Source organism: Lipomyces chichibuensis (assembly GCF_038497645.1).
Source record: "Lipomyces chichibuensis strain CBS 12929 unplaced genomic scaffold V1513scaffold_1, whole genome shotgun sequence".
NCBI lineage: Eukaryota > Fungi > Ascomycota > Lipomycetes > Lipomycetales > Lipomycetaceae > Lipomyces > Lipomyces chichibuensis.
In genome coordinates this window covers 911,322-937,683 of record NW_027117453.1, presented here as the reverse complement: position 1 = coordinate 937,683, position 26,362 = coordinate 911,322, and the positions used below count along the sequence as shown (strand labels likewise).

Below are 26,362 nucleotides of genomic sequence, written 5' to 3'. Positions count from 1 at the left end.
TGCGAAACACGAAGCACAGCAGCTGGGCTCCCATGAGTTGCTTGCAAATTGTGCCCTTTTTTTTGCAGTTTAACACCACAACAAACCCTTTTCTGTCGGAGAGACCTGACAAAGAGTGTAAGTCGACAGCAACAGAGAAAATTAACAGGCGCACCATCATCCCGCTAATTTTCAGGTTGCACATCGCTGACTGTTTGACAATTTCAACGCCCTCTAGACACAATCTCAGAGGTTTGTTGATTGCATTTCGGCCACTTTACTGCACTGCGAAGGTAGATCGCTCCAAAGTGCGCGCGCACCTTTCTCACGATCTTCGCTTGCCACATCGCCACGCCACACAGTTGCGAATTTACCATGTCGGATGACCAGAATGTGCCTCAGTCTTGGGAGCAAGCTGCTCAGGATGACTACGACCAGCTTCCGCAGAGAGTGAACAATGTGCGCCTGAACAACGGCCAGCAATATGATCAGCAGTCTCATTATCAACCAGGATACAATCAACAATACTACCAACAGCAGCAACAGCAGCAACAGTACAACCCGCAATACTATAACCAGTATCAACAACAAGGATATTACCAGCAAGGATACCAACAGGGCGGATACAATCAGAACTACCAACAGCCATACTACACTAAATCCAACAATACACCTCGGCAGGGTGGTTTTTCGGCCCAGGCGGCTTCATTCAGGCCGAACTTCAACGCACCATCCTTTGTCCCGAAAGGCGCTGATGACACATCTGCCGATGCACCACCAGCTGCTGCCAATGTCACTCCCGCGTCAGCTTCCAAGACCGTCAGTGCTGGACCAAAAGTCTTGAAGCTTGTTTCCGAGCCCAAATCCGAGTCATCGACGTCGTCGTCTACGCCCAAGGTACTCAAAATCGTGTCAGCAGATTCTAAGCCGGAGCCTGCTAAGTCTGCTGTCTCTGAGGCAAAGGTTGAGCCTGAGAAGCCAAAGACTGCTGAGACAAAGGCCGAGGCTGCTCCGCCTAAGGAGGAGTCTAATGGCGAGAAGACGACTGAGACAAAGGCTGAGCCTAAGACAGAATCTAAAGCGGAGACAAAGAGAGAAAGTGCCAAAGGCGCATCTACCGCGAGCGCAAGTACTGACGGCAAGGACCTTCGTGCGATCGAGATTGTTGACGATTCCGACAAGATTGACGAGGAAGTTGTTGAGGACTTATACGGCAAGGAGCATCTCAGTATCATTTTTATGGGACACGTTGATGCGGGGAAATCAACTATGGGCGGTAACTTACTATTTTTGACCGGTACTGTCGACAAGCGTACCATGGAGAAGTACGAAAAGGAAGCTAAGGACGCTGGACGAGAGAACTGGTATCTTTCATGGGTTCTTGATCTTACAAAGGAGGAACGGTCTAAGGGAAAGACCGTTGAGGTCGGTCGTGGCTACTTTGAAACCGAACAGCGACGGTATACTATTCTCGACGCGCCAGGACACAAGACTTACGTTCCGAGCATGATTGGTGGTGCATCTCAGGCCGATGTTGGTATTCTTGTTATTTCTGCACGCAAGGGTGAATATGAGACTGGTTTCGAGCGGGGTGGACAGACTCGAGAGCACGCTGTGCTGGCGAAGAATCAAGGTGTCAACAAACTCATTATTGCAGTCAACAAAATGGATGATCCTACCGTCAATTGGTCTAAGGAGCGATATGATGAGTGTACTGGCAAGCTCGGTAACTATCTCAAATCGCTTGGTTATAAGCCTAAGGAGGATGTTACCTTTATGCCTGTGTCTGCTTACTCCGGTTCGAACTTGAAGGATCGTGTTTCCAAGGACATTTGCCCGTGGTATGACGGTCCTTCATTGCTCGAGTTCCTTGATAGCATGCCAATCTTAGAGCGTAAGATCAACGCTCCTTTCATGATGCCGGTTGGGAGCAAATACCGAGATCTTGGAACCATGGTCGAGGGCAAGATTGAAAGTGGACACGCCAAGAAAGGATCCCAGTTGCTGCTTATGCCTAACAAGGTTCCTGTCGAAGTGCTTACTATTTACAATGAGACGGAAGCTGAGGCGAACGTCGCTGTATGCGGTGAGCAGGTTAAACTTAGGTTGAAAGGTATCGAAGAAGATGTAAGTATTCTAGCGTATATTCGTGGAGATACGAGCTAACTTGTGAATAGGATGTTCAAGTTGGTTTCGTCCTCTCGTCTGTCGACTATCCTGTGCACACGGTTACTGCATTCGAAGCTCAGATCGCTATCATCGAGCTCAAGAGTATCCTGTCGGCTGGATTTACCTGCGTCATCCACGTACACACTGCCATCGAGGAAGTCACTTTTGCTGCTCTTCTCCACAAGTTGGAGAAGGGCACCAACCGAAAGAGCAAGAAGCCTCCAGCGTTTGCTACCCGTGGTATGAAGATCATCGCTCGGTTGGAAGTTGTCTCCACTACCGGTTTCTGTATCGAACGATTCGAGGATTATCCTCAGTTGGGCCGTTTCACACTACGTGACCAAGGTAACACTATTGCCATCGGCAAGGTGACCAAATTGCTCAACTAAGAGACTTAATCGAGGCTAGACAATAGGAAGGTGGTTAAGAAAATTGGGTTGTGCCTTTCTAATCCTATCCGTAGTACTTAGTGCTTGTTAATGGTTAGAGACCATTTTTGATTGTGCATGTGAAAATTTTGTGTCCTATTCCATGGTATTTTTATTACTTACGCACAGTATATATTTTCTGATGTTGTATTTATTGAACATCAAACATCAATTTACAGAAATTTATGAGCAAGAGATTTGCGCCGCTCCGGCAATCTTACCAGCGTATTCTGCAGTGAACTCCAATACCAACTGCATTCTTCAAGTTCGAGTGAGAATCACCATTACGAATCGCCTTTCCGCGCTAAAAGCTCCATCACCGTGCTCTGTTGATACCAGTGGCACAATTGAGAAAAGACACCAAGATCGACGTTAGCGCCATTCTTCGCAACTGTAGGCACGGAAACAAGTTCCACTGGTTTGCTTTCGTAACCCTTGTGTTTGGATTCGATTTTACGAATTTGACACCTGACGATCTCAACTGCCTCTTTGAATCGTGATTCAGGACCAAACCTTAGTAGATCGCGCCAGTAGTCATTTGGAGGGATAGGCCGTCTGATAGCGAACCTCTTGTGCGATGGCGGCGCGTCGCCGGTTGCACTGATATCTGCACTCCCATGCGCAGAGGCACCTTTGTGTGCATTTGCGCTCACAACTGCATGATCACTATCGAAAGATTCGACGACTAAATCCATCTTATTAACGGCGATAATGATACGTGACACTGGACTTTGTCGCAGAAAATACTCAAGTTTGAACAATGTCCCATTGTTCAATTCAGGTTTCGTCGCGTCCACTACCAATATAATAACGTTTTCTTTGTAGATCTCCTTATCTTCGTTCTTGTCCGCAGTAGCCCATGTGGGGAGCAAGACATATACTTGATTCTCCACGCCAAAATACACAGCCTTTATATCTTTTTTGATGGTAATGTGTCCTTTTTTGGCGTAAGCCGAGATGCAGCGAAGACGCACGTCGCGCCATCTTTCTAGTACAGTGAATATCCTGTCACCACGACCATACTCGCCACCGAGCAGCGCCGAACACGGCTCATCGTCAACGGCGTCATCCCCAGAGATATCGACCGCTTCAATGTATGTCGGATCACGCGTCGAGATATTCAGTATCTCCTCGGCAAACGACAACTTCCCGACACCGTTATTCCCCAGAATGCGCACACTGATCGGAGCTTTCTTGTCTCTAAGATCGTCAGTATTCGATGACAAAAACTTAGGACAGGAAAGTGTAGAGCCGGGAATCTGCAAATCGCTGTAGATGTCTCGAGAGACGCCGGGCCGGAAAGTGGCGGCGGGTCGGCATCCACGCAGTTGTGGGATATGCACAAGAGCCATTCTGTGTTAAGACTAAACTAGCAACATTATATAAGACAATACCTGAGCCTGGGCCTAAGATAAATCTAAAGAAGCTGCTGACAAAAACAATTTATGTCAGATACGATACACTTTACAAATTCTCCGTTTTTGGTGGAAGCAATGTCCACGTGCGGCTCATCCCGCTGCTTGGAACAACCTCCAACCTTTTAGTAACCCAGGGAGGTGTAGCTTTAGTAACGGGCAGAGTAGCTTTATCTTGGGCCTACTTTTAATGTTGGTTTATGGACAGTCCGATTGGAGCCGGCCAGGCCTAAGATCAGAACTATGCCACGATCAGTTACTGTAAGCAAGGTTATACGGACGACACTCTATTACCATCAATTCGCACAAAGCAATATAAACCTAACGCCAACATCTAACATATAAACATCCAGTCGAGGAAAAGAGTAGAGTAAAATGCGTGTTATATCATCTTAGAAATACCAATGCCAAAGTAATAAACTAATCCAGCTGTCCCGACAATTCATATAAATATTAACAGGCGTATCTATTTGGCGCGCTCTTGCAAAAGCTTTAAGCGACGGGCGGCGTCATCGAAAAAATGTGCCCTGGACCGACTGCCGTTGGAGGATAGTTGAACGGCCGAGGCACTTCTAGAGATAGTTGCCGCCGGCTGCGGGGAGGCCGCGCGTGAAGGTGGACCGGAAGATCTGGCTGATGTGCCACCAGATGCACTACGAGATTCCTCGTCGTCGTATGACGGTAGCCCGGCTGGGGAATCCTCTGGGACAGGCGTTCTCATGGCGGTTGTGTACGAAGGTACCTTGGACAGAGCGGAAAGGTCCAATTCGAGTCTGCCATCATCTGATTCCGCCGGTGTCATGGTTCCCATGACGGGAGATTCCATGGGCGACGTGCCACGCGACAAATGCCAATTCATCGCTTGGTCAAGACCAACGAATCCGACGGTGCCATCGTCATGAAGATTTGTCAGGGGAGTCATTGCTCCTAGTGAAGTAACACTTCCGGATTGCCTGGATGGGAAATAAGAATCTGTAGATTGACTGTTGGCCTGATTCATGGCTAGCGCACTTAAGCCTGCCTGCAGCTGAGCCCTTTGTTGATCGAGCGCGGTGAACCCTAATGCCTCAGAATTTTCTCCAGAGTTTCTTCGGCTTCGAATATGGGGTGTGTTGGCTCCGCTGGTAATAGGAGTGTTCGATCCGGACAGATTGATGTCTTCCCATAACCTATCATAAATATGATCGTCATATCGCGGCGGTGCAGTTGATTCGTTATCATCAGTTAATGGTTGGAGACGGATTTCTTCACCGCCGTCGTTGACTGGAACGTTTGGAGATATGAATAATGCAATAGGTAATGATGCTCGCAACTCTGACACATGACCATCGGGATTCTTCAAGCTGACGGCAAATTTCAGTCTATTACAATGGCATTAGATTTGACGTTACAACGACAGAACGAGAACTTACTTATGCCGGACTTCGATGAAGCCTGGTATGTCACAGTCTTGTGTGCACCTTGTCAGATTTGGAGGGATCTTGAAGAAGTCCCGAATATCCCAGATTTCACCAGGGATTTCATCTTCACCAATTTCCGGAGCTGGGAGAATGAGCTGTGAAACTGTCCGAACACTAGCATGACCTGAGCCATGGGGGATGTGCAGAGTATAGTATTCTTTCAGCACAATGACAATTTGGCCCAGCCTGAGACCTTTGAGTAAGGGCTGTAGAAGTAGATGAACAGGGGTAGCAGAACCAATCGGGACTGCCTTCGAAGGAATGCTGATCGAATAGTCGACCTTGCTTGGCCATACATTTTCGATTGACTAGTATAAAAGGTCAACATACAGTGTGCAAGGACGGAGTGAATAATGCATACCATAGTTTGAGACAGTTCTAGAGCTTCGGGGCCCAGTGTTCGCACGACACGAATGTGCTAGGAAACATCAGTCGGGATTGCTAACAAATAATAATGCAATGATGGAATACCTTTTTCTTAATTAGGTTATTGGCAAATCGACCTCGCTCCACGATAGCCTTCATCTTGTAGATTACGGATCCACCCTCAAGCCCTTCCACTGACTCGGAGATCGCTGCCATCTTATTAGCGTAATTCACAAGAGGCAATCACATCCATGGACTTAACTTACATCCAGGTAAAATGACTTCAAAGGGATATTCATAATTTCCTATTTTCGAGTATGAATCAGAATTCTTATTCCTAGCGGGATCATCTAGGCACATTCACAGACATACCTTGTCCGACCGTATGACTTGTATGTCTATTTCCGTCCCAGTCTAAAAAATTCCAAGTATGCTCGTACATAACTTTTTCGTACCGATTCGTGCGTTGAGAAAGACCACGAGAGCTCTGAACATTTTCTTGCCAACTGCATTTGAGCATTAGCATGACTTCATGGCTTCAATGACGCAGCATTCGAATCGAGCCGGAAATATGTTTAAAATCAACAGGTTACAAAGACTTACTTCATGCGAACAACACCGTATAACCGAAGAGAAATCCGTTTGACGGAAACGCTTTCGAGTAAGCTGAGCACAACCGCACCCTTGAGTAACACACCAGCTGATTCATCAGGGGTGCCTCGAACTATGATAACATCGTGATCCGCGGAATATAATCTAGAAGAGCAGTTACTGTCAGTATCTTACCAAGGCGGCCCGGAGTGGCGACAGCAGAGAGAGCATGACTTACCGGATGTCGAATAAAGACAACGAACTGCTTGATCTTTGCAGGATATTCATTGTAATTTAATATTTGCCGACTGCCGACTATCCGACTATATAAATCGCGAATAGGATGGCGATTAATTTTGGAAAATGATGCGGATATGATAGATAGTGATCTGGAATGGAACGCTAACAAAACAGTAGAGCAACACCGCGCGGCAGATAATGCAAATCTAGGCAAAAGTCTGAACAGAGGTGTGGGTAAGACAATTATAGATGAGCAGACGGTAGAGTCCCTGATACGCAGCAAGGAGCAGCTGTAATGCACTTACACGGCGTGAGGACAGTGGATCAATTAGTACGCGGCAGTAGGACTTTGGAAAGCTTCCTTGGTGTTAAATGTATATATTTGGTTCGTCGGAGAGATCCTGTACACAACAAAACGGCCAAATTCACACCTGGTGCCAATGCTGTCCAGACATTTACGCACTATTTAAGCTTTCTATCGACACGTTGAACCCTAGGTAGAGGCTAAATTTTGATTTGCAACAAACCAAGCTTTAAATGAAACTTTTAAATCTCATGTTATCGGAAGGATCTTCTACTAAGGCTGCGGCGGATCGGGATCTGTCTGCGGGAACTGTTTTGCAAATTAGAGTGGCTGCCTCCGATCGACGCAAAATGATGAGGCTTGGGAATCTTCGACCGGAAGACGCCCATCCGTCAAGCTAAAATTAGCGTTAGCCTGAGAGAACAGCCGGGCACGAGCGCTCATCCGTTCCTAACTGCAATCAATTCAGGCTCCGACAAAATAAAGCGGGTCGCCTGCCGTTCCGAGAAATTAGTCAATTAACTCGGTTTTTTTTGTCTGTGCAATAAAAGTATCTATTTCTGCCTGCTGAGATGTTACGCGCATTCGTCGGTGGAATGTGGTCCGAATGGTAACGAGAACACATACTGGCATAGCCATCATTCTGCAGGCCAACTTGCAGGGTCCGACAATGTCTGCCTGAGCCATTGCGAATACAATTTCCACACGATTGCTGAGCCGCCTCTATGTATTTTTGTGCAACCATTGTTCGATGCTGCTCTCAATCTATCGTCGGAAAATTTGCGGAATTACATTATTCCGGCAGACTTCCCGCGACACGACGAAAACTGTCCAACTGAGTCGAGGTGCGCACACGCCACCGAGTAATTTTCTCGAACGTTTTGGTCAGTAGAGCAAAGCAACGCCTCACAGAAGTCTATTGCAAACTACTACCGCGGGCGTCACTCTACTATCATAGTTAGATTGACAATTGATCAGTTCCGTCGACTCGGAAACGCTCGGAATTTGCTTCCGAGATGAGACCGCCAGTTATTTATTCTTCCCAAACTTTTTGTGGCTTCATCAGAATGTCGCCTAGATCGGAATTTGAATAAATTGAATTTATACTCTACCCCAAAACACAAAATCAAAACATATGCTACCCTAAACTGATCGGAATTAACAATAACCAATTTAGGAGATTGAACAACCCATCCAAGCTCCAAACACCCATTTAAATACAGATCAGCAATTCCAAGACCTTACTGCTGTAATTTAGGCTCTTTGTCCACAACACCGTCAGTGGAATGAACATGCGGTCTGTTCCAAGTCCGAATATGACCTGTGTGGCATGTGATTATTATACTGTCTTCTCGGAAATGTAACGAGGACAATGGTTCAGGGTCGACTTGCTTGGACTGCCACACAATTAGCATTCAGCGATGTCACTACGCGTATACAAACCTTACCATGACTGGAGGCAGGATAGGAATGCTCGCCTTCGCCGCAATCGGATGATATGCTTCCTCGTCCTCTATAGCAACTACGTTCGAATCCGACCTATTACGAGATGATCGAAGACTCTGCCTGTCTGACCAATTCTTGGTATTGTTACTGTAATACGAAGACACGCTTCCTCGATGAGCATTCTACACGTCTTTGTTAGCTTGTCCTGATCTCACTCGATTTGAACTTACCCCTCTAGGCCTGTGTAGCGACTTGACCGAGAAATCCCACAAACACAAACGGCAATCTTCGCCAACACTGCCAAATCGATAAACCCGCTCATCACACCTCCAAGGATCAAATGCAACTGACGTAACAAATGACTGGTGACCCTGGCATCGCGCAACCAACGTTCTTGACGTGAACGACCAGATCGATACAAGGTCGTCTTGTCCACCGGTCTGTCACCAATTAGTAAAGCCTCCTCTACTATAAATCTTGCTCAATATACCAGTATGTAACGACCGTCGGGCGACCAGCAAACACACAAAAAGCCTCCATAATAACTGCAGTACACATCTATCAACCTATATAATATCGAACAAATTAATCGAAAGCCTTATATAGAAGAATTTAGAATTGCCTACTTTTCTTTCAGCACATCTATGATTTTCAGATATCCATCTTCAGTTGCAACCGCAACATGCTGACAGTCTGGCGAAAATGCAAACGCCGTAATCGGCTTCCTCGATACCTTCCAATATGCGAATGGATTGTGCTTCTGAACCTTTTGACTGCCGTAAATGCTCTTAATAACTTGGAATCCATCCCTACTCTCCAACTTGCTCGAGTCTGGGTAAATTCCAGATTGTAATTCGTCCGCAAAATTGGAATCTTCCATTTCTTTGTCGTAGATTACTATCGCCCCGTTCATGTGACCAGCCATGAACAGATTTTCCGATCCTGGAATCCACCGAATATCCGCAGCTGCGGTCGAATTTATACATCCCTATCCCGTTTAGCATTTATGAAAAGCTATCAGAAGTAAAACTCTTACGTTCTTGTTCATCCTGTTGTACTTTGTGCTTATCGGCTCGTACCAGATGATATCCGTAGAGGAAAATCCAATCACAACATCAATGTGATGTGAGCTTCGTGTAAGCTGATTCACATCATGCGAGATGGGATGCGCTTTTGTGAACAAGATCTTTGCAAGTGGCTCATGCTATAACGACATTAATATCGATTTGACTACTGGTATTGCGACGACCGCTGACCTTCAACATTGGAGACGCATAATCCATCCAATTGAACGATCGATTAAGATTTGCAAAGAAGTATAAATCCTCAGAATGTCGTTCACTTAGTCGCTTTGCGAGCTGTTCGTGCGGATTGATACGTGAGATGAAAGAACTACTGCTTTTTGCCAAACCAGTCTTTGGCTTACGTCGCTTAGAATCCTTGTTGATAGCTGGCGCAGCGCTCGCCAGCACAGAACTCAGAGCATTAGTATTGTTCTCCGCCAGTTCATCTTGCAAATTGCCAACCGTAGACGAGACCGACTGCGATACCATGGCTCCACTCAGACTTTTGATATCCGAGACGCCGCTGCGTGATGTTCCACTAACGGACCCATGTTCGCTAAAATTATCTCCTTCGTCATACTCTGGCACAGTGTCTGTCGTTAACCTCGACCCCGATAAGGAGACAGTGCTAGTTGCCGTCCGATACATGCCCGGCAGCGAGTCATTTCTGTATTTAATGCTACATAGCGACAACTTCACACCCGCGGTAACAGAGATCGGTGAGGTCGACAATGGATTCGGATTTAATACAGGAACTTCAGAGGGATGCGGTGGTGGCGTTGCGAGATGAATATCTTCGCGGAGAGTGTATGTTCCTATTGGCCAGTAGTCAGCCAAAAATAAATTTCCCCACACCCAAGTGACGATTCAGACGGCACGAATTCGACACATGAAAGACATACCCTCGCCTGTCGTGAATGCGTACTCCTCACCAGCTGGAAACTTGAGCGTATTGTGGGTGTCTAAGTTGTTATCCCGTAGCTGCATGAGAGCAGCCGCGTATGCGGGGCTGTTGGCCGGGAATTTCGGCGGTGGGGGCAAGATGAACATTGTTTTCACTACTACTTAGGACTATTCGTAGTAGATCACTAGATGTTTCAGTTGTGATATCGTTCTGCAAAATCGAGAAATTGAGCAAAATTGGAGGACTGTCCACGAAGTGCGGGTACAAAGGTGGAGTGGAGCCGGCCGTTATCTTATGCTGCGATTTAAGGTCTGTGTCTCAATTCTAACAAGGCGGAGAGCGCGGAGAGCGCGGAGTCGAGGCACCCGGGGCTGCACTTAGAAGGCTAAATTGTGCCCCCAGCAACTGCATGAGTCAGCACTGACTGCATTGCTTACTCATCTCGAATCCTTTGCACGCGAGATTCGTTGGTAGGCACTTTCAGATTAATCAAGCGATAGCTTTTACTGCATTCCCAGCTAGCTCTTCAAGCTATAGTGTTGATTGAAGAGCAGCAGTCAGCAGCTCATTGCTCAAGATGTCTTCTGACGTTCGACTTGTGCTGTGTGGAGATGAGGGTGAGTATGACTGAAGTTCATATGCAGCAGGATATCGAATCTAATTGAATTGAAAATTGCGCCGTTATAGGTGTTGGAAAGTCAAGGTATAATTTTCTATTGCCTATAGTCTTATGTACTAATATAGTATAGTCTCATTACATCTTTCGTCAAGGAGACATTTGTCCCTAACATCCAATCTGTTCTTCCACCGATCTCCATACCCCCGGAATTCATATCTGTAGCAAATAACCTGACGATGAGTATCGTCGATACATCCTCACGGCCCCAAGACAGACAGTCACTTAATAGGGAAATTCGCCGCGCTAATGTGATCTTGCTCGTGTACTCAGATCATTACACGTCGGAGCGAATACCGCTTTTTTGGCTGCCGTATTTCAGATCACTAGGTGTTAATGTATTCCTCGTGTGCATATATTAGGTATTTGAGAACTACACTGACTGTATAAAGGTTCCTGTTGTCTTATGCGCGAATAAGTGTGACTTAGTGGTCGATACGGACTCTGCAGAAGTTATACTGGATGAGATGATCCCGATCATGGAGGAATTCAAGGAAATTGAATCATGCATACGAAGTAGTGCGAAAGAGCAGTATAATGTTAATCAGGCCTTTTATCTTTGCGAAAAGGCCGTCATACATCCAATTGCGCCACTATTCGACTCTAAAGAGCAAAATCTGAAGCCACCGGCCATTGCGGCCTTGCAGCGCATATTCTGTATAAATGGTTTATATTTTACCTCGCTAAGAAATAGTGACTAATGACAATATAGTTCTGTGCGACAAGGATCAAGATGGGTTTTTAAATGACAAAGAAATGAATGATCTGCAACTAAAGTGTTTCAACAAATCGTTGAACCCGTTCGATCATCAAGAGATCAAATCTATAATATATAAAGCCGACGTTGGGTCAGCCACGGAAGAAGGCATATCACAAGAAGGATTCATTGCCCTCAACAAAATTTTCGCGCTAAAAGGTCGCCATGAGACGACGTGGGGTATTTTACGGACATTTCACTATACGGATAGTTTATCGTTAAGCGATAAATTCTTGTATCCCAGGTTTGACGTACCTCAGTATTCCAGCGTCGAACTCAGCCCTGCAGGGTACAGATTTTTTGTTGATTTGTTCTTGCTTTTTGACAAGGACAATGATGGCGGTTTGAATTCGACTGAACTGAATTCACTGTTTGCTCCCACTCCGGAGATCCCTGCATCGTGGACAAAATCGCAATTCCCGACAACTACGCTGTGTAATGAAGAAGGGCATGTAACGCTTCAGGGATGGCTTGCGCAATGGAGTATGACGACATTTCAAGATCACAAGACCACCCTTGCTTATCTCGCGTGGCTTGGATTTGAAGGCTCCGAGCGAGGCGGCACCACAGATGCGCTCAAAGTGACGAAACCGCGACGACGAAGGAAGACACGGCCAAAACCTGGAAAGGTGGATCGAAATGTGTTTAGTTGTTACGTACTTGGTGCTCCTGATTCAGGAAAGGTATGCATGTAGTGATACATTTACGGCGTTTCGTAAAATGATACTGACAACAATTATAGAGTGCAATCTTGGACAGATTTCTCAATCGGCCATTTTATCCTTTATATATGCCTACAATAAAACCTCGAATAGCTGTCAACAGCGTGGAGATGCAAGGAGGCAAGCAATGCTATATGATCGTAAGTCCGCTGCCGAAAAATTACGTCGACGAATAACTTTCTAACGGTTGACGACGCAGCTTGAGGAACTCGGAGAACTAGAACCCGCAGTGCTAGACAACTCCACAAAACTCGACGAATGCGATGTTATTTGCTACACATACGACTCGTCGAATCCCGATAGTTTCCAACATATAGTCGATCTTCGAAGTAAGTATCCACTGCTGGACCGTCTGCCCGCCGTCTTTGCGGCTCTAAAGGCAGATTTGGATAAGCAGCAGCAACGATCAGATCAGCAACCGGACGCGTACACACGCGAACTAGGATTGTCGGCCCCTTTGCACGTCAGCGCAACGTGGACGTCTTCCCTCTCCGAACTCTTTGTGCAATTAGCTGAAGCGGCACAGAATCCTAGCACAGCTACGCCAATGTATGTTTTCTTCCTACTGCACTCCTCCGTTGTGGCTCGAATTAACTTTTCTATTAGTCTCGAACCAGAGGAGAAAGAAAGCCCTGTCATGCCCATGATCCTGGCATCTTCAGCAGTCGCGATAGTCGTGGCTACTGTGGCCTGGATGTTCCGGACCTCTCGCGAGCCATAGAGCACATATCTTTTTTCGCATCGTTAATACATTCGTATGATTATATCTCGTCCCGTGATTGGTGTTGGAGAGGCGATTCAGATTTGTATCGACAAAACGTGTTACAAAACAAAGCAAATATAATTAAATCCGGATAACAACATATGCTATACTTTTCCGTTTCGTCCATCATTTATCACTCAACTATTCATATTATCCGATTAGTAGCATGTAATCCAAGGCAATCTCATATCTATCCATTAAAAATATATTATATATACATTTCCCGTTAACACAAGGACAATATAAAACTGGAAATATATACAATTCGCGAATAATTCATAGAAGGATATTAAGTCTAAACTATACATGTCACATGAATGCCCGAAACATACAACTTTATGCAAACGAAAACCAAAGCAGTACACAAAAAACAACTATAAAAAACGCCTCGCCAAATTCATAAGATGGACGACGATAAAACCCAATGAGCGACGTGTACTAACGAGAATATTATTACATATTTAATCTCTATAATACCCTCCTACCACTTGAGCGTGGCGCTCGGTCTCGTAGTAGTGATTTGAATGAGCGTAGCCATTGTACCCATTGTACCCCTGAGGTTTATGATTATTGACATTTTGGTAGCCTTCTGGCCCTCTACTTTGACGAAGGTTTCGTGGAGGAAGGCTGTTGTAGGAATTTATGGATGGGGCATGTTGCTCATATTGTTGGCGGTGAGCTTGTTCCTTCTGCTGTCGTGAGATTGTTTCGTAATAAGTCTCCGCTGGGATGTAGATTTGCGAACCAGCCTTCAAATTTGAATTCGGCTTAAACGAACTGCCAACATTATAATCTTCGGCGTCGTCAAAATCTTCGTCCTCATAAACACGCGCAGCGGAATACTGCAGTTAGGTTAGTTATCGCCAAGCCAATTAAATAGAAAATACGTACATCATCTTCAGTAGCATCGAAGTATGTTCCATAAACATCATCGTCACTGTCCGAATCTTGCCAATATGTATCTACATCATCGGATATCGACCCACCCTGCACCGCAACCGCCGTCAAATTGACCGTCCGATTGATCTGACGATCAGATGCGGGAGATTCCATACCGGCAAACATATTCTCCTCATCGGAATATGCGGTCGGCAAGTGTTGTTGTTGTTGTTGCTGCTGCTGCTGATGCAATATATTCTGTGACTGTTGTTGATGGTGCATTTGCAGTTGCAAATTCTGCATAAGCACCTGCTGTTGCAATTGTTGCTGATACACATACTGTTGCTGCTGGTAACTGTACGAATAAGCGTGGAGATATTGCTGCTGCTGTTGATACCCATACATGCTGTCTTGGTTAATAAGCTCAAGATAGCTATACATAAAGTTACTCAGCAACACCTGCTGACATAGCGGCCGTCGAGGATTCGCGAGCTTCAAATGGGAGAGTCGGTAGATAGCTCGTTCGACGTGCAGCGGGAATCTGGAATAGTAGTAAGGTCTGCCGCTATTACCTTTAGCAATCTGAGCTCGTGAGGGAGAAGGGGGAGTTGATGGAGACTGAGATTTGCCGACGTAAGGGTCCGTATAGGAAGATGACAACGACGAAGACGATCCGCTTGTCCGTACATGCTTAGACTTGTCCCCACCCTTCTTCTTGTCTCGTCGACCAGAGGACGAATGTAGGCCGTTACTCTTCGTAAGAGCCTTTTTCTTCGCCCCGAAAAAGTTCGAAAACTTAGACTCCTTCTCGCTCCTCAATGACCCTTTCTCCATGCCGGCAATAGATGTAGCTGGACGCTCCAGATCAAGAGTTTGTCGAAACCGTACTTCTTTGCCCAGATCAGATATACTATCGCTTCGCGCAGGAGAACTAAGGTTGATCTTGGATCGACTATCCTTGCGACTCAGGCTCCTTTCCATGTCCTTTTCCTTTTCCTTATCCTTATCGGAAGTAAATAGGCGACCTAATCCTGCAGTTAACGCCTTGCCTCGTTGCTTAAGTGATGATCCAGACTGTGGGGATTGAGCCTGATGCACTGATGCCATTGAATCAGGCACAGGAATAACAGACAGTGCATCCGTTCGACCGCTAGCATCACTCGAGGAAGTCACAGCCATTGATGGCATACTCAAAACTGTGTTCGTTCGCATGCCCGCAGAAGCAACAGCCGTGGACGCTGTTCCTGGAGACTCGTCAGACTCTAAGGTCACGTTGGAGGATGAAGATGAACGTGAGAGAATGTCGGTGATCAACCGTTTAGAAGTAAGTCGAGAAATTGGCGATTGGCGATGTGATGAGGATAATTTTGATGTAAGAGTGCCAGCATGCGACGTGCTTCGATGTTGCTCGCTACGAACTGATCCTAGTGACACTCCGTCCGCCGAACACTCGAGGGCAATTGAAGCTTTCGCCGTTGAAGACGATACTGTAGAAACCGTGGATGACGAAGATGACGTCGAGCTCGATGAGGCATGCCCTGGAGATGCGCCGCAAGACGACGAGTGATACAGCATATCAGGTGCAACTGCTACATCTGGGGTATCGACGAACTTCGCTGCCTCTATTACGATATCAGTGTCGATATCAAGCGATCCTAAATCTTTTTCATTGATATTCAATTGCAGTTTCCCGTCCGTCACGGTAACTTGTGGTCCACGATCTGGAACTGCAAACAGCGGCGGCGTTGACGTGGGCGTTGGGATGCGCTCTATATTCACTTCAGTATATCTTTCATCCTTTTCGTCTTCCGGCAGTGTCTCCTCCGATGTCATAGACAGACGTTTCTCTGACTCAACCAGTCGCTTAGTTTTTCTCGATGTATGTTGCGATCTCCGAAGTCCTCGGCCTTTATTTAAAGGCGCGATAACGTTTCCTTCAGATATCACGACACCGCCTGGTAGATTCGGACTTCCACTAGCAGAGCGGGTCTGCCGCGCATATGTCTCTAGCCATTCCAAGTCCGATACCCTAACTTCTGGAGATTTCGCCTTTGCTCGCTCTTGAAGTACATCCGCACCGTCTTCGTATCCAGCTACGGAATCATCGGATATATAAATTTCACGAGATAACTTCGATTTTCGTCTAACGATGCCAGTTCCCGTGCCGCCAGGCGACGCAGGTACGGAGAGGAGGCCGGATGCCGTCGCTGCTGTTTCTGACTGCGAGGGAGTAGCATTTGCACCCGTCCGATGTTGAATTTCAGCTACTCGTTCCTGCACAAACGTTCGCCATTCTTTTGGGGCTAGTTCCGGATGTAGGTGCGCCGGGACCCAGAGCAGAGCCCCCTCAGTCTGGTAGCTTGGGCCGTCTTCGAAAGGAACTCCTTGCGGAGTTCCAGCTGATGATGCCGAAGACGATGACGTCGCTGGTGGAGATGTCGGCCCATGTTGCAAAAGCGCAATACTGGCAGCAGGCAAGTCCGGATCCGAGGTCGACGACGCGTCAAGAGAGATTCGTTTCAAGGCTTGAATGTTATTTCGTTCCTGGGCAACAATCGTGGCCGGAGGTTCAAAACCAATATTCTCAAGCGGCATCGTAGAAAGTGGAGGGGGCGATACCGACAATGACGAGGATGAGATCGAGCGCTGGACCATTAGGGGTGCGGTCATTCGGTCGATCGAGATCCCGTCATTATCGTTCTCATTAGCGCTGGCAATGCTCTCGCGGGAGTGATTTCGTGAATAAAGATCTACTATCGTGTCCGTGACGTGTCTCTCACTTTCTACGCCATAAGCAAGGTGCTTGTCCTATTAAAAAGTGAGCAAAGTTAGCGATGACACGGTCCGCATTAGTGACATGCTAGCAGCAAAAGGAGCGTCAACAATCCCTACCTCCATACTGACTCTGCGACTGCAGAATGCGCTATAATGCTAGTATCCAGATTACTTTGCAAAACCACAAAGACAATGTGTAAAGAACGTTGGGTAGCCGATAGCGAGATCTCGGTAGAAAAATAAAAGAGCGACCACTATTTAACCCCTATAACAAGCGGGAGACGACAAAGGAAAAGCAACCGAGCACAGGGGCCACGAATGACAACCTTTGACACCGTAGCAGGGACCGTCAAAAGCTAGAAGGCGTCCAAAGACTCATTCCCTTCCGTGAGTCGGTAAACACGAACGAAGAATCGGCAAAGGCGGAAATTCAGCGTGGTATGGGTTAGCAAGTCAGCACCAGCCTGGTTGGGAATCCGTGCACAGTGAAGCGCGAATCGAACTTTCGTGGTAGTTAGTTAGTGCCGGCGTGACCGCGTTCAAGTAACAGTGACTCCTGAGATGTCAGTAGAGTCACGGATCACACCTGGCTCACCCATCTACACTCACTTAAGCTTACACGACTTCAGGAATTTGGCTTTCTGAAAGGCGATCGCCTCAGTACAAAATAGCCGAATTTCTTTCCATGGTTCCCGATAGGGAATGGTGCCAGAAATATTCTGTGAAGGTATTCAGCGTAAAAATACTGATCGTTGGCCGAAAAAATTCGACTCATGCAACTGTCAAAAATTCGGTCTACTACAGCATGTCTATCGCCCATATGCCTCAGCATAACTGTGAAAAGGATAGGCGTGCTAGAAAGAGACGGAATTGACCGTCACTGAAACCTACATGGTGAGTGACATCTGCCAGATTCAATCTAGTCGGTATGCATTCGATGCCTCTTAGGTTCTATAGCACGTGTATAGACTTCGTGTCAATATATAGACTGGAACGTGACAAACATATCGAATATCCTTCCCAGCCACAACACTGACCATCCCTACTCGGAAATTTGACTCTAAGAGGCATATGCAGCAAATTTTCAACAGTTATAATTGCGAAATGACAGGCACAAGAGCGAACGCGCCGCGCGCGTTGTGTTCGCGTAAAAGAATTCAGCCGCACGACTCGGACCATACATTCAAAGTGGCCCGGGCGCAAAAAATGCCTCGGTCGGCAGTCAAGTACGAGCCCCTTGCTCGGCCTCGGCAGCAATATTGTATTCAGTACAGATATGCCGCAAGTAGGGCGTGATAGCGATTATTTTGCCCTAACCCACAACATTTCCTTCCAGGGCCTTAATCATGACGGCATGTTGGATCTGTATGCGTCGACAACATATCGACCAACATTGCGTTCCGCAATACTTCTCAGTCGTTATAGTGGATACAATATGGATGATCTCTTAGCAAAGGTTTGTGATTAATGGATGGAAAATGAGCTATGGAGGGCTAACGATTTATTTATTTAGGCTGGGAATCAAGCCGTTACGTTTGCCATTCGGTCGGGAATCTCACTTGTCTCTGGATATGCTGTAAGGTCTCTGACGAGATTTTTAGATGTATGTGCAATTTGAATTCTGTGGACTAACACGGCGGATGTAATGAACAAACTAACGATTCTGTTGATGCAGAAACTACCAGCCGACGAGAAGGAGTCCCTTGAGAAAATTAAGCGGCGACTCAATACCAAGATCAAGATAGTATCTCCGGCTATTGATTTGATTCAGTTAATGTATGCGACTGATTTATTAATGTATGTTGGAATCAACTGTCTAACCGAGGTAGCGCGGCACGAGGCAACACGAGTCTGGACAGTACCGCAGCGCTTACACGAGCATTACGCCGAGATATCAATGAATTTGACGACAGAGTCGAGCAAGCTAGTCAGCGTATACAACTGGCTAAATCGACAGACGAGAAGCGTAAGGCAGCAAACTCCGTGGAACAGTACATGCTTGGACTCCTTTCAAGGATAGAAGACGTAAGGTGATTGAGGCTAATTTAGAATATACGTGATCTGACACTGCGACAGTCTATTCCGTTGATATCACTAGCATTGACGACGTCCGGTGCGAATCTTCAAGCTTCTTTACCAGATACCGTCTCACCTTCAAGGCTATTGCAAGCATCAGCTTTCCTCCTTGCCGCGGATTCTGCATTCGACAGTCGTCCGTTTGAACGCCACCAAGTTGGCCCTACATTTACCTTGAAATTATACACAGTCTTTTACGGTACTGCACGAAATCCGCATACTACTACGGCCGGCGACATAACTTGGAAAGAGGAATATCCGAAAAGCTACATTGAAATCTTCAGGGTTCCGATTGAAAAAGAAGTTGGCAAAGGGGAAGGACACAAATATACACACAGGTTTTCGAATAGGCAGACGTATTCGTACGAACTCGTTGTGATGGAAGATCTGGATGATGGACGGTATCATGACGAATTTGACTCTGAGAATCCGCCGAAACCTGACACGAACGGTGCTATTAAAGGGCGGAGTCGTACAGTTCCATTATCTATAGTGAGTATATCGTGACCACTTTCATGGAGTTGCTACTCGCAGTACTAATTTTGTATTAGATAACGAGATTATTTTTTAGCGCATCAGGTCGATTACTGGAAATTGATGACGCCATCTCTCCAGTCCTAGTCGTGAAACTCAATAAAGCATTTCTTCAGAGATCACCATACCTCATGTTAGATGACAACTCGTCGTTTGATGAAGATGACTTTGAGACCGAAGTACACAGCGATACCGAAGAAACTAAAGGTCCGATTTTGGCTGCGATGGTAGACTCAGCTGCCAATATTGAATGGCTGGCATTCGAACTGTGGACCGATGACGCTGAACGTGACATGTATGAAGATGACGAGGACGAAAATGATGATATTGACGAGGGAGTGGAGGAAGCTGAGAGTTTAGAGTTGGTGCCGGATCAGGGCAAACGAAGACCTAGTATTCTCTCGGAATCAACTCTGGCAGCAGCGCTCTCTCGACTCACACTTAGTAGTGCGGATATTGAAGCAATCGTTGCTCCTCGACGTCAGCAAACACCATTGCCAATGTCCACGTCGTCTGAAGGCCATCAACAACAACTTCAGCAACAATCTACACAATCAATAAACTCCTTGTCATTACTAGAATATATCATCCGCCTAGCAGCGCTCCAGACGAACGACCAGGCCTCAGCACTAAATATCTCAGATGAACGTATTGCGCTGTACCTCCGAGATGAAAATCGGACAACGACGCGTGAAGCCACGCGAGACGTGTCGGATCCCATCGGACCTGCGCCATCGCCTGTGTTGGCGAGCAGATTTGTGGATTCGGGTACGAGACAGCGAAGAAGTCGGAGTTCAACGCCAATCTCGACACCTGTTGATACTGATGGAGGTATTGGCAAGAGTTCTGCGACTAGAGGGGATAGCGGATTGAGACGAAGCATGCGGATACACGATCGGAGTTCACCAGTCGAATCGGCCAGTGGGGGGGTTATTCGGAGAAATCCTGTTCTACAGAATGTGGCCGCAGGCACAGCAGTCTCAGCTTCAGCGCCAAGCACGACAGCGGCCGCGGTCCGAAAAGATGCGATCCCGAACACACCGCGGACAGCTATAGCGCGGCATACTGCTAACGCGACAGGGAATGTGAACGCTAATGACGGCGTGTCGCTGACCCCGTGGGAAGTAGATAGATTACGGGCACTAGAGAATAATGAGATTTCGAGTCCGTTAGACGGAAAGACAGTGCGCAGACGGCGGAGTGGCCGGATGTAATGTTTTCGATGAATTCATTTAATGGTTGGGTTTATGTACTGTACGGGCTCCCGGTATTTGTTGGTCTTATGTTGCATTTTGCTACGGCGACTTTAAAATCTTTATTGCTTCCTTCCCCGCAATTATCACGTAACTAAGCTTAACTTACCCCAAAAAAACAAATGAACCGAGTTTACGCCTTCCGAGCCAACAATAATTTGGGGCCGCGCGATCGTACACGCCGTATCAGCATGCGAGATACGTATCTGTGTATACTTATGGTTGTGTCACGTTATATGTGTGTGTGACCGGCAGAATCAACCAGCAAAAGGTGTGTAACATGTTGAGGTCAACGGTGCGGGCACTGCCCCACCAAAATGTGAGAACAGTCCCCTGAGAACACACACTCCGGTTCCAAGTCTACTACCGTAGTTCTAATCATACTGTATTGTAACTACCATACCTCACAACATATAAATACAAGCAGCATATATATATACGTCAAAGCAACATGTCTAACAAACTCTTCCATTCGAGCGCATCCTTTTTCCGCTCATTCATGTACACAGTATCGTAAAATGAATAACCATATCATACACAGAATACAATCAATCAGGTTGCAATTTTTATACAGTATTCCAAAAGGTTAGCATATACAAGACAGGTCAAGATTTAACACCAAAAAAACAGCACGCCATCAAACTCCATTCATTTATTGCCGTAAATTTTGTAGATGTGATTAGTACTCCGTCGCAGAAACCATTGATTGTTGTCGTGTGGGTAACTGGCTGAAATCGTACTCTGTCGAAGTGGACGGAGCGCTTTTGTAAGCCCCGGGCATGGCAGTCGGCAGCGACGTAACAGTACTAGCAACTGGTGGCACGTAGGCAAAAGTCGTTGGTGCAACTGCAGTATTAGCTGAAATCATTGCGATAGGAGCAGAGCCGTACAATCCAGGTGAGCCGAAAAGTACGTTACTGTCATCTACCAAACCCAAAGTCTGTGCGCCGGAGAAATCAAAGTCATCAAACGTGTCCAGACTATCTTCGAGGAAATTAGTCATGCCGGTTTGCGGTAACGCTTGACTGTAAGATATATCGCCCTGCATCGGTAGACCTTGCAGAACGTCCTTCGAAGTCCCTCCGACGGTGGTGAGGTCATCGAATGAGCTATAAGAGCTGTATGTAGATTCCGAATCATATCCATTGCTACCGCTGTTCAAACTACTGACGGACGATGTAGATGCTCTCCCGCCAGTCGCCTGATCAGTACTGGTCGTGTTGCAGCGGAAGCCAGGAAGCCTGCACAGAGCCGCAACATCCGGAATCTGTCTGGTAATCGGATCGATCTGGACGGCATGAGGGGTATACGCCGAGATATTAGTGTCTGACAATGGCGATGTCTGTCTCTTAGGGCTGTCGTACCGCTCACTACACTGATGCGGTGCTGCTTGAACAGGTGCTAGCGTATAAGTCATGGGTGGTGCCTGCGCTGCGGCACTGGGAGAATTGCCAGTGGAAGCTATACCATACGGCGAGGAACCATGCAAATGCGGCTTCGTCATTGTAGTGCTGTTGCGAACACCAGCGATGTGAGAAGCTTTCAATGCGACATCATGAGCGTTAGCAGTAACGCCGCCTCCTGCAGTCCGACCAGCGTTCTTCAACTTCGAGCAGTCGCATTTACCACCATGAGGACAACCACATGTGACCGACTTGCCTGGCGATGAGCCGGACTTGTGGTCAGTGCAGTCGCATTTGGTGTGCAACGCATGGTTCTTTCTCGCTTCACGACAATGAGGACACTGAGAAACGGGGCGACCTTTCGGCTTGATCATAGTTAATGGCCGATCCTTGTGGGTGCAAGTGGTAACACGGTGACCGCGAATACACGTCTATACGAAGAAACAGACAATTAACACAGGACTCCCAAAATAGTTGTAGTCCACAGAATTGAAATTGAAACTGCAGAAGTTTGAGGGCTAGGGCTAGAGACAACAAGCAACGTCCGTAAAAGGCAAGTGCTCAATGAGCGCCGCACGCGCGACTTTCGCTTCCACAGCGCTAAGCCGCAAAAGTGCTAGCGCCAAACATCTAGACAACCAAAATCCTTCATCGTACATGGATGAACGAAGGCAATCACTTGAAAGAAAAATTTGGATACATACATCACACGCGTACTTGACGCCATCAATGAACACCATCTTGGCGAGGATTAGACAATGTCAGAGAGAGAGAGAGAGAGAGAAATAGCCTTAAGGTGCCAACACACTGTTCGATAGAGGTTCAACCGCTTGCCAGTCGCCGGGACGCCGTACCGCAAATGCACGCGATAGTCTGTTCCGTCAGTGTATAAAAGGTGAAACGAGTTGCAGCTATCTCAAGCTAAAACGCAGGAGAGAGTGTAAGACTGGCAGTGCGCAGAGCGAGATTGGTGGCGACTTGCAATGAACTCAGACGCTCATTCGTGGGTCTGGAAGTTGAATGGAGTGGTATGGAGGAGGTGTCAACGCGACGAGCCGCGGAGGCGCGTAAACTGGAGGAGAGCTGTAGAATCGTAGGCCGTTAGTTCAGTGAAATTAGCAAGTATATGGAACGTGACGGTTGGGACAAAGATGTAAAGGAGAGGAGAGAAGCAAGGTAGGTGGGTGAGGTGTGCCGCCTTTTGAAGATATATCTATGTTGCTATCCAATGAGCGCAACGGGGCGGCGAGCGCGGGAATGGGAAGCAGCAAGCGGCCAACGGGACCAACGCCAGCATGTGCGCACTCGCCCCGGATCACACTTGTGGGTCACAACTTGCGCCAGCCACAGTAGTATCTGAGCCACCCGTGCCACAGACTCTCAAACGCACAATGACATCAACGTAACTTTTTTTTTCCTCGGCGGACGTAGATACCGAAGTTCAAAAGCCAATAGGCCCCGCAGTTTTGCACTCACAACCGCAGCGTGTAGGCTATGGAGGTATTTCTACCTCCCTCTTTGCTGCGGAAAAAAAGATTGCCGGATCGCTTTGAAGTAATCGGAAACAAAGCGCCGGCCACAACGTAATGGTTCAGTTGCTGCCCAGGAGCCATAACCCTGTTTCCGTTTGTCCTTCAAGCCACCAAATTCAGGCTCGTGGTTTCACCGGAATATGTTGTGCGGAGTTGGGCGGCTGGTTTGCTGGCGAAATGTTAATAAAACGTTTGTCAAATACAAAGTGGTTGTCATGTACGAAGATTGATATTATCAGTTGCCAATGAATGTTAAATATCCTGACCTCCAGAAGATCCGGAATATCGATATTCGAATGACATCCAGAACGAGTGGCCGCAGCCGGGGCGGCGAAGGCTTGACATTTTAGGGTTTAAGAGATTGGTTGCAAATCTCTCGACTCAACGTCTGCACGACGTTCTCCATGTGGATAAGTAGCCACGAGCAGCAGTAAATACGCTGCGAGATTGACTGCAGTGTCATAATTATAACTCTGCAACCGAGAAAAAGGTAGTTGTCGAGAAATCATCAGTCGACAGTTAATAATAACACTCTGTGAGCCCCCGATTAGTTATTACCCCAGCGTGATCGATACATTTCAAGTTTTTGGCGGTAAATAAGTAAGTGGCGCCGGTGGAGCCGTCCGGGATGCGGTTACTATTATTGAAAGGTCAGAGATTATCATGCTTACAAGAATAATAATTGTTATATTAAGCAGCAAACGGGCGGTGTATGTGCTATGCTAGCACTCGGTGCCACGATAGTGCGTGTCCTTTCTGAGACGTGATCGATCGCCAGCCTCTTTGCTCGGGCCGCACCCGGCGGCCGATGTACGTGCGCAGCTTAATATGTCTTCTGATTCTGTCAAATTGGGTGGTGCCTATTTATCGCCCAACTTGAGCCAATTGACACCACACTACCATAGCTATCGCTGGCCAAATAATAATAAATGTAATACCAAACACAGCTTTAAATAAGAACGAATCTGTATGACGTGATCATGTCGCATTTAAGTCGATAGTAACGCATTGCGTCTTCTGCATAGTTTGGTGCAACCAGTGTTTTTCAACCTCCAAGGTTGTCCTAAGCAATCATACATGCAATTTTAACTTCTGCAAACTGACGCAGGGAATGTCATATACATACATACATGACCACTAAATTTAGTCTCCAAATCAACGACAAGGATGCGTTCAACTGGGGCACAACATAGATTACGAGTACGAAGTAGAAGCCCTAATCCATGCTCAATTGTCTTTAGAGTGTAACCTTGTTTGTCTTTCCCACAAGGTCACTTTTGGGCAGATTACGCCGAGCGAGACAAGCTTTTTAGCTGCCACGTTAACAGCCAAGTTTCGGGCAGGTACCTGTCCGCGAAGCCAGTCTGATTGGACGATTTGGGAATCGTCTTTTGGTCATGTCACTCAGCAATCGAGGGGTACGGTTAAATAGACGCCTCCGTAGCTAGCTAAGGTATTGCCCCCTCTCACCCCCCTGTCGCGGATTGCGAGAATGCGACTTCACGACGTCATGATAATATGCCACTGTAATTCTCGCCATTGTGGTAGACAATGAGAAGAGTGGAATATATGGAGCAACTCATATTTTGAAGGCAGACTGATCTGCCTTCCTTTGTTCCCCGAGTCATATTTTTTAGAACAAGCATTGTGCGTTTGGCGTCAGAATGCTTGGCTTTGGCCCCAGCCCTGACGCTATACTGATTTGGAGGTAGCTACCACCAGCAAGGGAGTCCTTTCACTTTGGGAATTCGGCTTCGATACAAATTTGAGGGGAATCCAAGACTGCTAAGCTTACGCACACCCGGAGGCGATAGTTCACAAATTGGGATTCTCTCCGGTATCTCCGACATTTCCGAACGACTTCGACGACCCAGCGCTCGAGTCACATTTTTGAGTCACAACCTGCGACGCCCACGCGGCCACCAGCCACGACTCCTGTTTCGGTCACAAGAAAGTTTCTTTCTTTCTGTTCGGAACAGTTTCCTTGTAAAATATAAATTATCTATTTTAAAGTCATCGTCGTCAGCTACGGCCTGTTGGCATGAAAGCCACTGCAGTTACTATCGATGGAAAGCTAATACTCTCGCCAGACATAGCAGAACCTGTCGTCGTGTTCTAGCCGGCATTCCTGTCGATCCCTTCTCTTCAGTGGTGGCTCCTAACGGTGCGAATCCAGACCATACCTTTCTTCTTGTTGCTAGGCTAGCCGAATCAAACGCTGCTCCGCTATTTGTGATCCTCCAGTCACAACTTACCCTAATTTTAGCCCCCAGAACCGCCGGCAACCATTCCGACTTTTTGGATCGAGCAGGCAGTAACTAAGTCGTGGCGCATTTTACTTGATTTGAGCTTTTGCTCGGTTGCGCCAACTCGCCGAATTAGTGTGGTGACAGCCAACGAAACTGAGTCAAACTAACTCAAAGCTTGGCAACTTTATTGCCACTGACAAAAAGCTTGGCGCATCTTATGTTGGTGCCGGCTCTTTTCGCTAGATAAGCGGCTTACCCTTGTACTACCATATACAGCACAGCAAAATAAATGTCCTTCATGATTTTTAGATACCATTAGCGACATGTTTTACTTCTGTATGTATACAAATCTAATATGCCAACAATTTCTACCGTTC

At 46.8% G+C, this 26,362-nt stretch overlaps 8 protein-coding genes across 8 annotated transcripts; 3 read left to right on the top strand and 5 right to left on the bottom strand.

Annotated features, from left to right (window-relative positions):
• Positions 1–104: 104 nt before the first annotated feature.
• V1513DRAFT_435729 (P-loop containing nucleoside triphosphate hydrolase protein) lies at positions 105–2,769 on the top strand. The gene is made up of 2 exons (XM_066896674.1): positions 105–2,106; positions 2,157–2,769. Exons 1-2 carry the CDS (start codon positions 355–357, stop codon positions 2,535–2,537), a joined length of 2,133 nt encoding a protein of 710 aa, XP_066756732.1. The 5' UTR covers positions 105–354; the 3' UTR covers positions 2,538–2,769.
• On the bottom strand, positions 2,671–4,045 carry V1513DRAFT_435728 (uncharacterized protein). Its single transcript, XM_066896673.1, has one exon. It carries the CDS (start codon positions 3,926–3,928, stop codon positions 2,861–2,863), a length of 1,068 nt encoding a protein of 355 aa, XP_066756731.1. The 5' UTR covers positions 3,929–4,045; the 3' UTR covers positions 2,671–2,860.
• Positions 4,046–4,457: 412 nt separating this feature from the next.
• Positions 4,458–6,696, bottom strand: V1513DRAFT_422500 (uncharacterized protein; the record flags this gene model as incomplete). Its single annotated transcript, XM_066895980.1, has 8 exons — positions 4,458–5,352; positions 5,404–5,759; positions 5,813–5,869; positions 5,923–6,026; positions 6,084–6,122; positions 6,190–6,323; positions 6,421–6,573; positions 6,647–6,696. The coding sequence occupies 8 exons, from the start codon at positions 6,694–6,696 to the stop codon at positions 4,458–4,460; spliced, it is 1,788 nt and encodes a 595-aa protein (XP_066756730.1).
• Positions 6,697–8,193: 1,497 nt separating this feature from the next.
• On the bottom strand, positions 8,194–10,512 carry V1513DRAFT_372720 (WD40-repeat-containing domain protein; the record flags this gene model as incomplete). The annotated part of the gene is made up of 8 exons (XM_066894793.1): positions 8,194–8,349; positions 8,401–8,580; positions 8,614–8,838; positions 8,889–8,964; positions 9,025–9,386; positions 9,435–9,602; positions 9,655–10,277; positions 10,365–10,512. The coding sequence occupies 8 exons, from the start codon at positions 10,510–10,512 to the stop codon at positions 8,194–8,196; spliced, it is 1,938 nt and encodes a 645-aa protein (XP_066756729.1).
• Positions 10,513–10,700: 188 nt separating this feature from the next.
• Positions 10,701–13,480, top strand: V1513DRAFT_435718 (EF hand associated-domain-containing protein). The gene is made up of 8 exons (XM_066896672.1): positions 10,701–10,983; positions 11,054–11,069; positions 11,116–11,380; positions 11,435–11,699; positions 11,755–12,482; positions 12,542–12,661; positions 12,721–13,070; positions 13,128–13,480. The coding sequence occupies exons 1-8, from the start codon at positions 10,944–10,946 to the stop codon at positions 13,240–13,242; spliced, it is 1,899 nt and encodes a 632-aa protein (XP_066756728.1). The 5' UTR covers positions 10,701–10,943; the 3' UTR covers positions 13,243–13,480.
• V1513DRAFT_17187 (uncharacterized protein) lies at positions 13,456–17,407 on the bottom strand. Its single transcript, XM_066894271.1, has 3 exons — positions 17,056–17,407; positions 14,176–16,971; positions 13,456–14,126 (listed from the first exon to the last, which is right to left on the bottom strand). The coding sequence occupies exons 1-3, from the start codon at positions 17,059–17,061 to the stop codon at positions 13,746–13,748; spliced, it is 3,183 nt and encodes a 1,060-aa protein (XP_066756727.1). The 5' UTR covers positions 17,062–17,407; the 3' UTR covers positions 13,456–13,745.
• Positions 17,408–18,313: 906 nt separating this feature from the next.
• Positions 18,314–21,160, top strand: V1513DRAFT_408202 (RanGTP-binding protein-domain-containing protein). The gene is made up of 6 exons (XM_066895670.1): positions 18,314–18,394; positions 18,452–18,541; positions 18,614–18,714; positions 18,768–18,963; positions 19,015–19,506; positions 19,566–21,160. Exons 1-6 carry the CDS (start codon positions 18,374–18,376, stop codon positions 20,760–20,762), a joined length of 2,097 nt encoding a protein of 698 aa, XP_066756726.1. The 5' UTR covers positions 18,314–18,373; the 3' UTR covers positions 20,763–21,160.
• A 4-nt stretch (positions 21,161–21,164) lies between these two features.
• V1513DRAFT_435710 (copper fist DNA binding domain-containing protein) lies at positions 21,165–23,386 on the bottom strand. The gene is made up of 2 exons (XM_066896671.1): positions 22,909–23,386; positions 21,165–22,635 (listed from the first exon to the last, which is right to left on the bottom strand). The coding sequence occupies exons 1-2, from the start codon at positions 22,942–22,944 to the stop codon at positions 21,481–21,483; spliced, it is 1,191 nt and encodes a 396-aa protein (XP_066756725.1). The 5' UTR covers positions 22,945–23,386; the 3' UTR covers positions 21,165–21,480.
• Between the last annotated feature and the right edge of the window lie 2,976 nt (positions 23,387–26,362).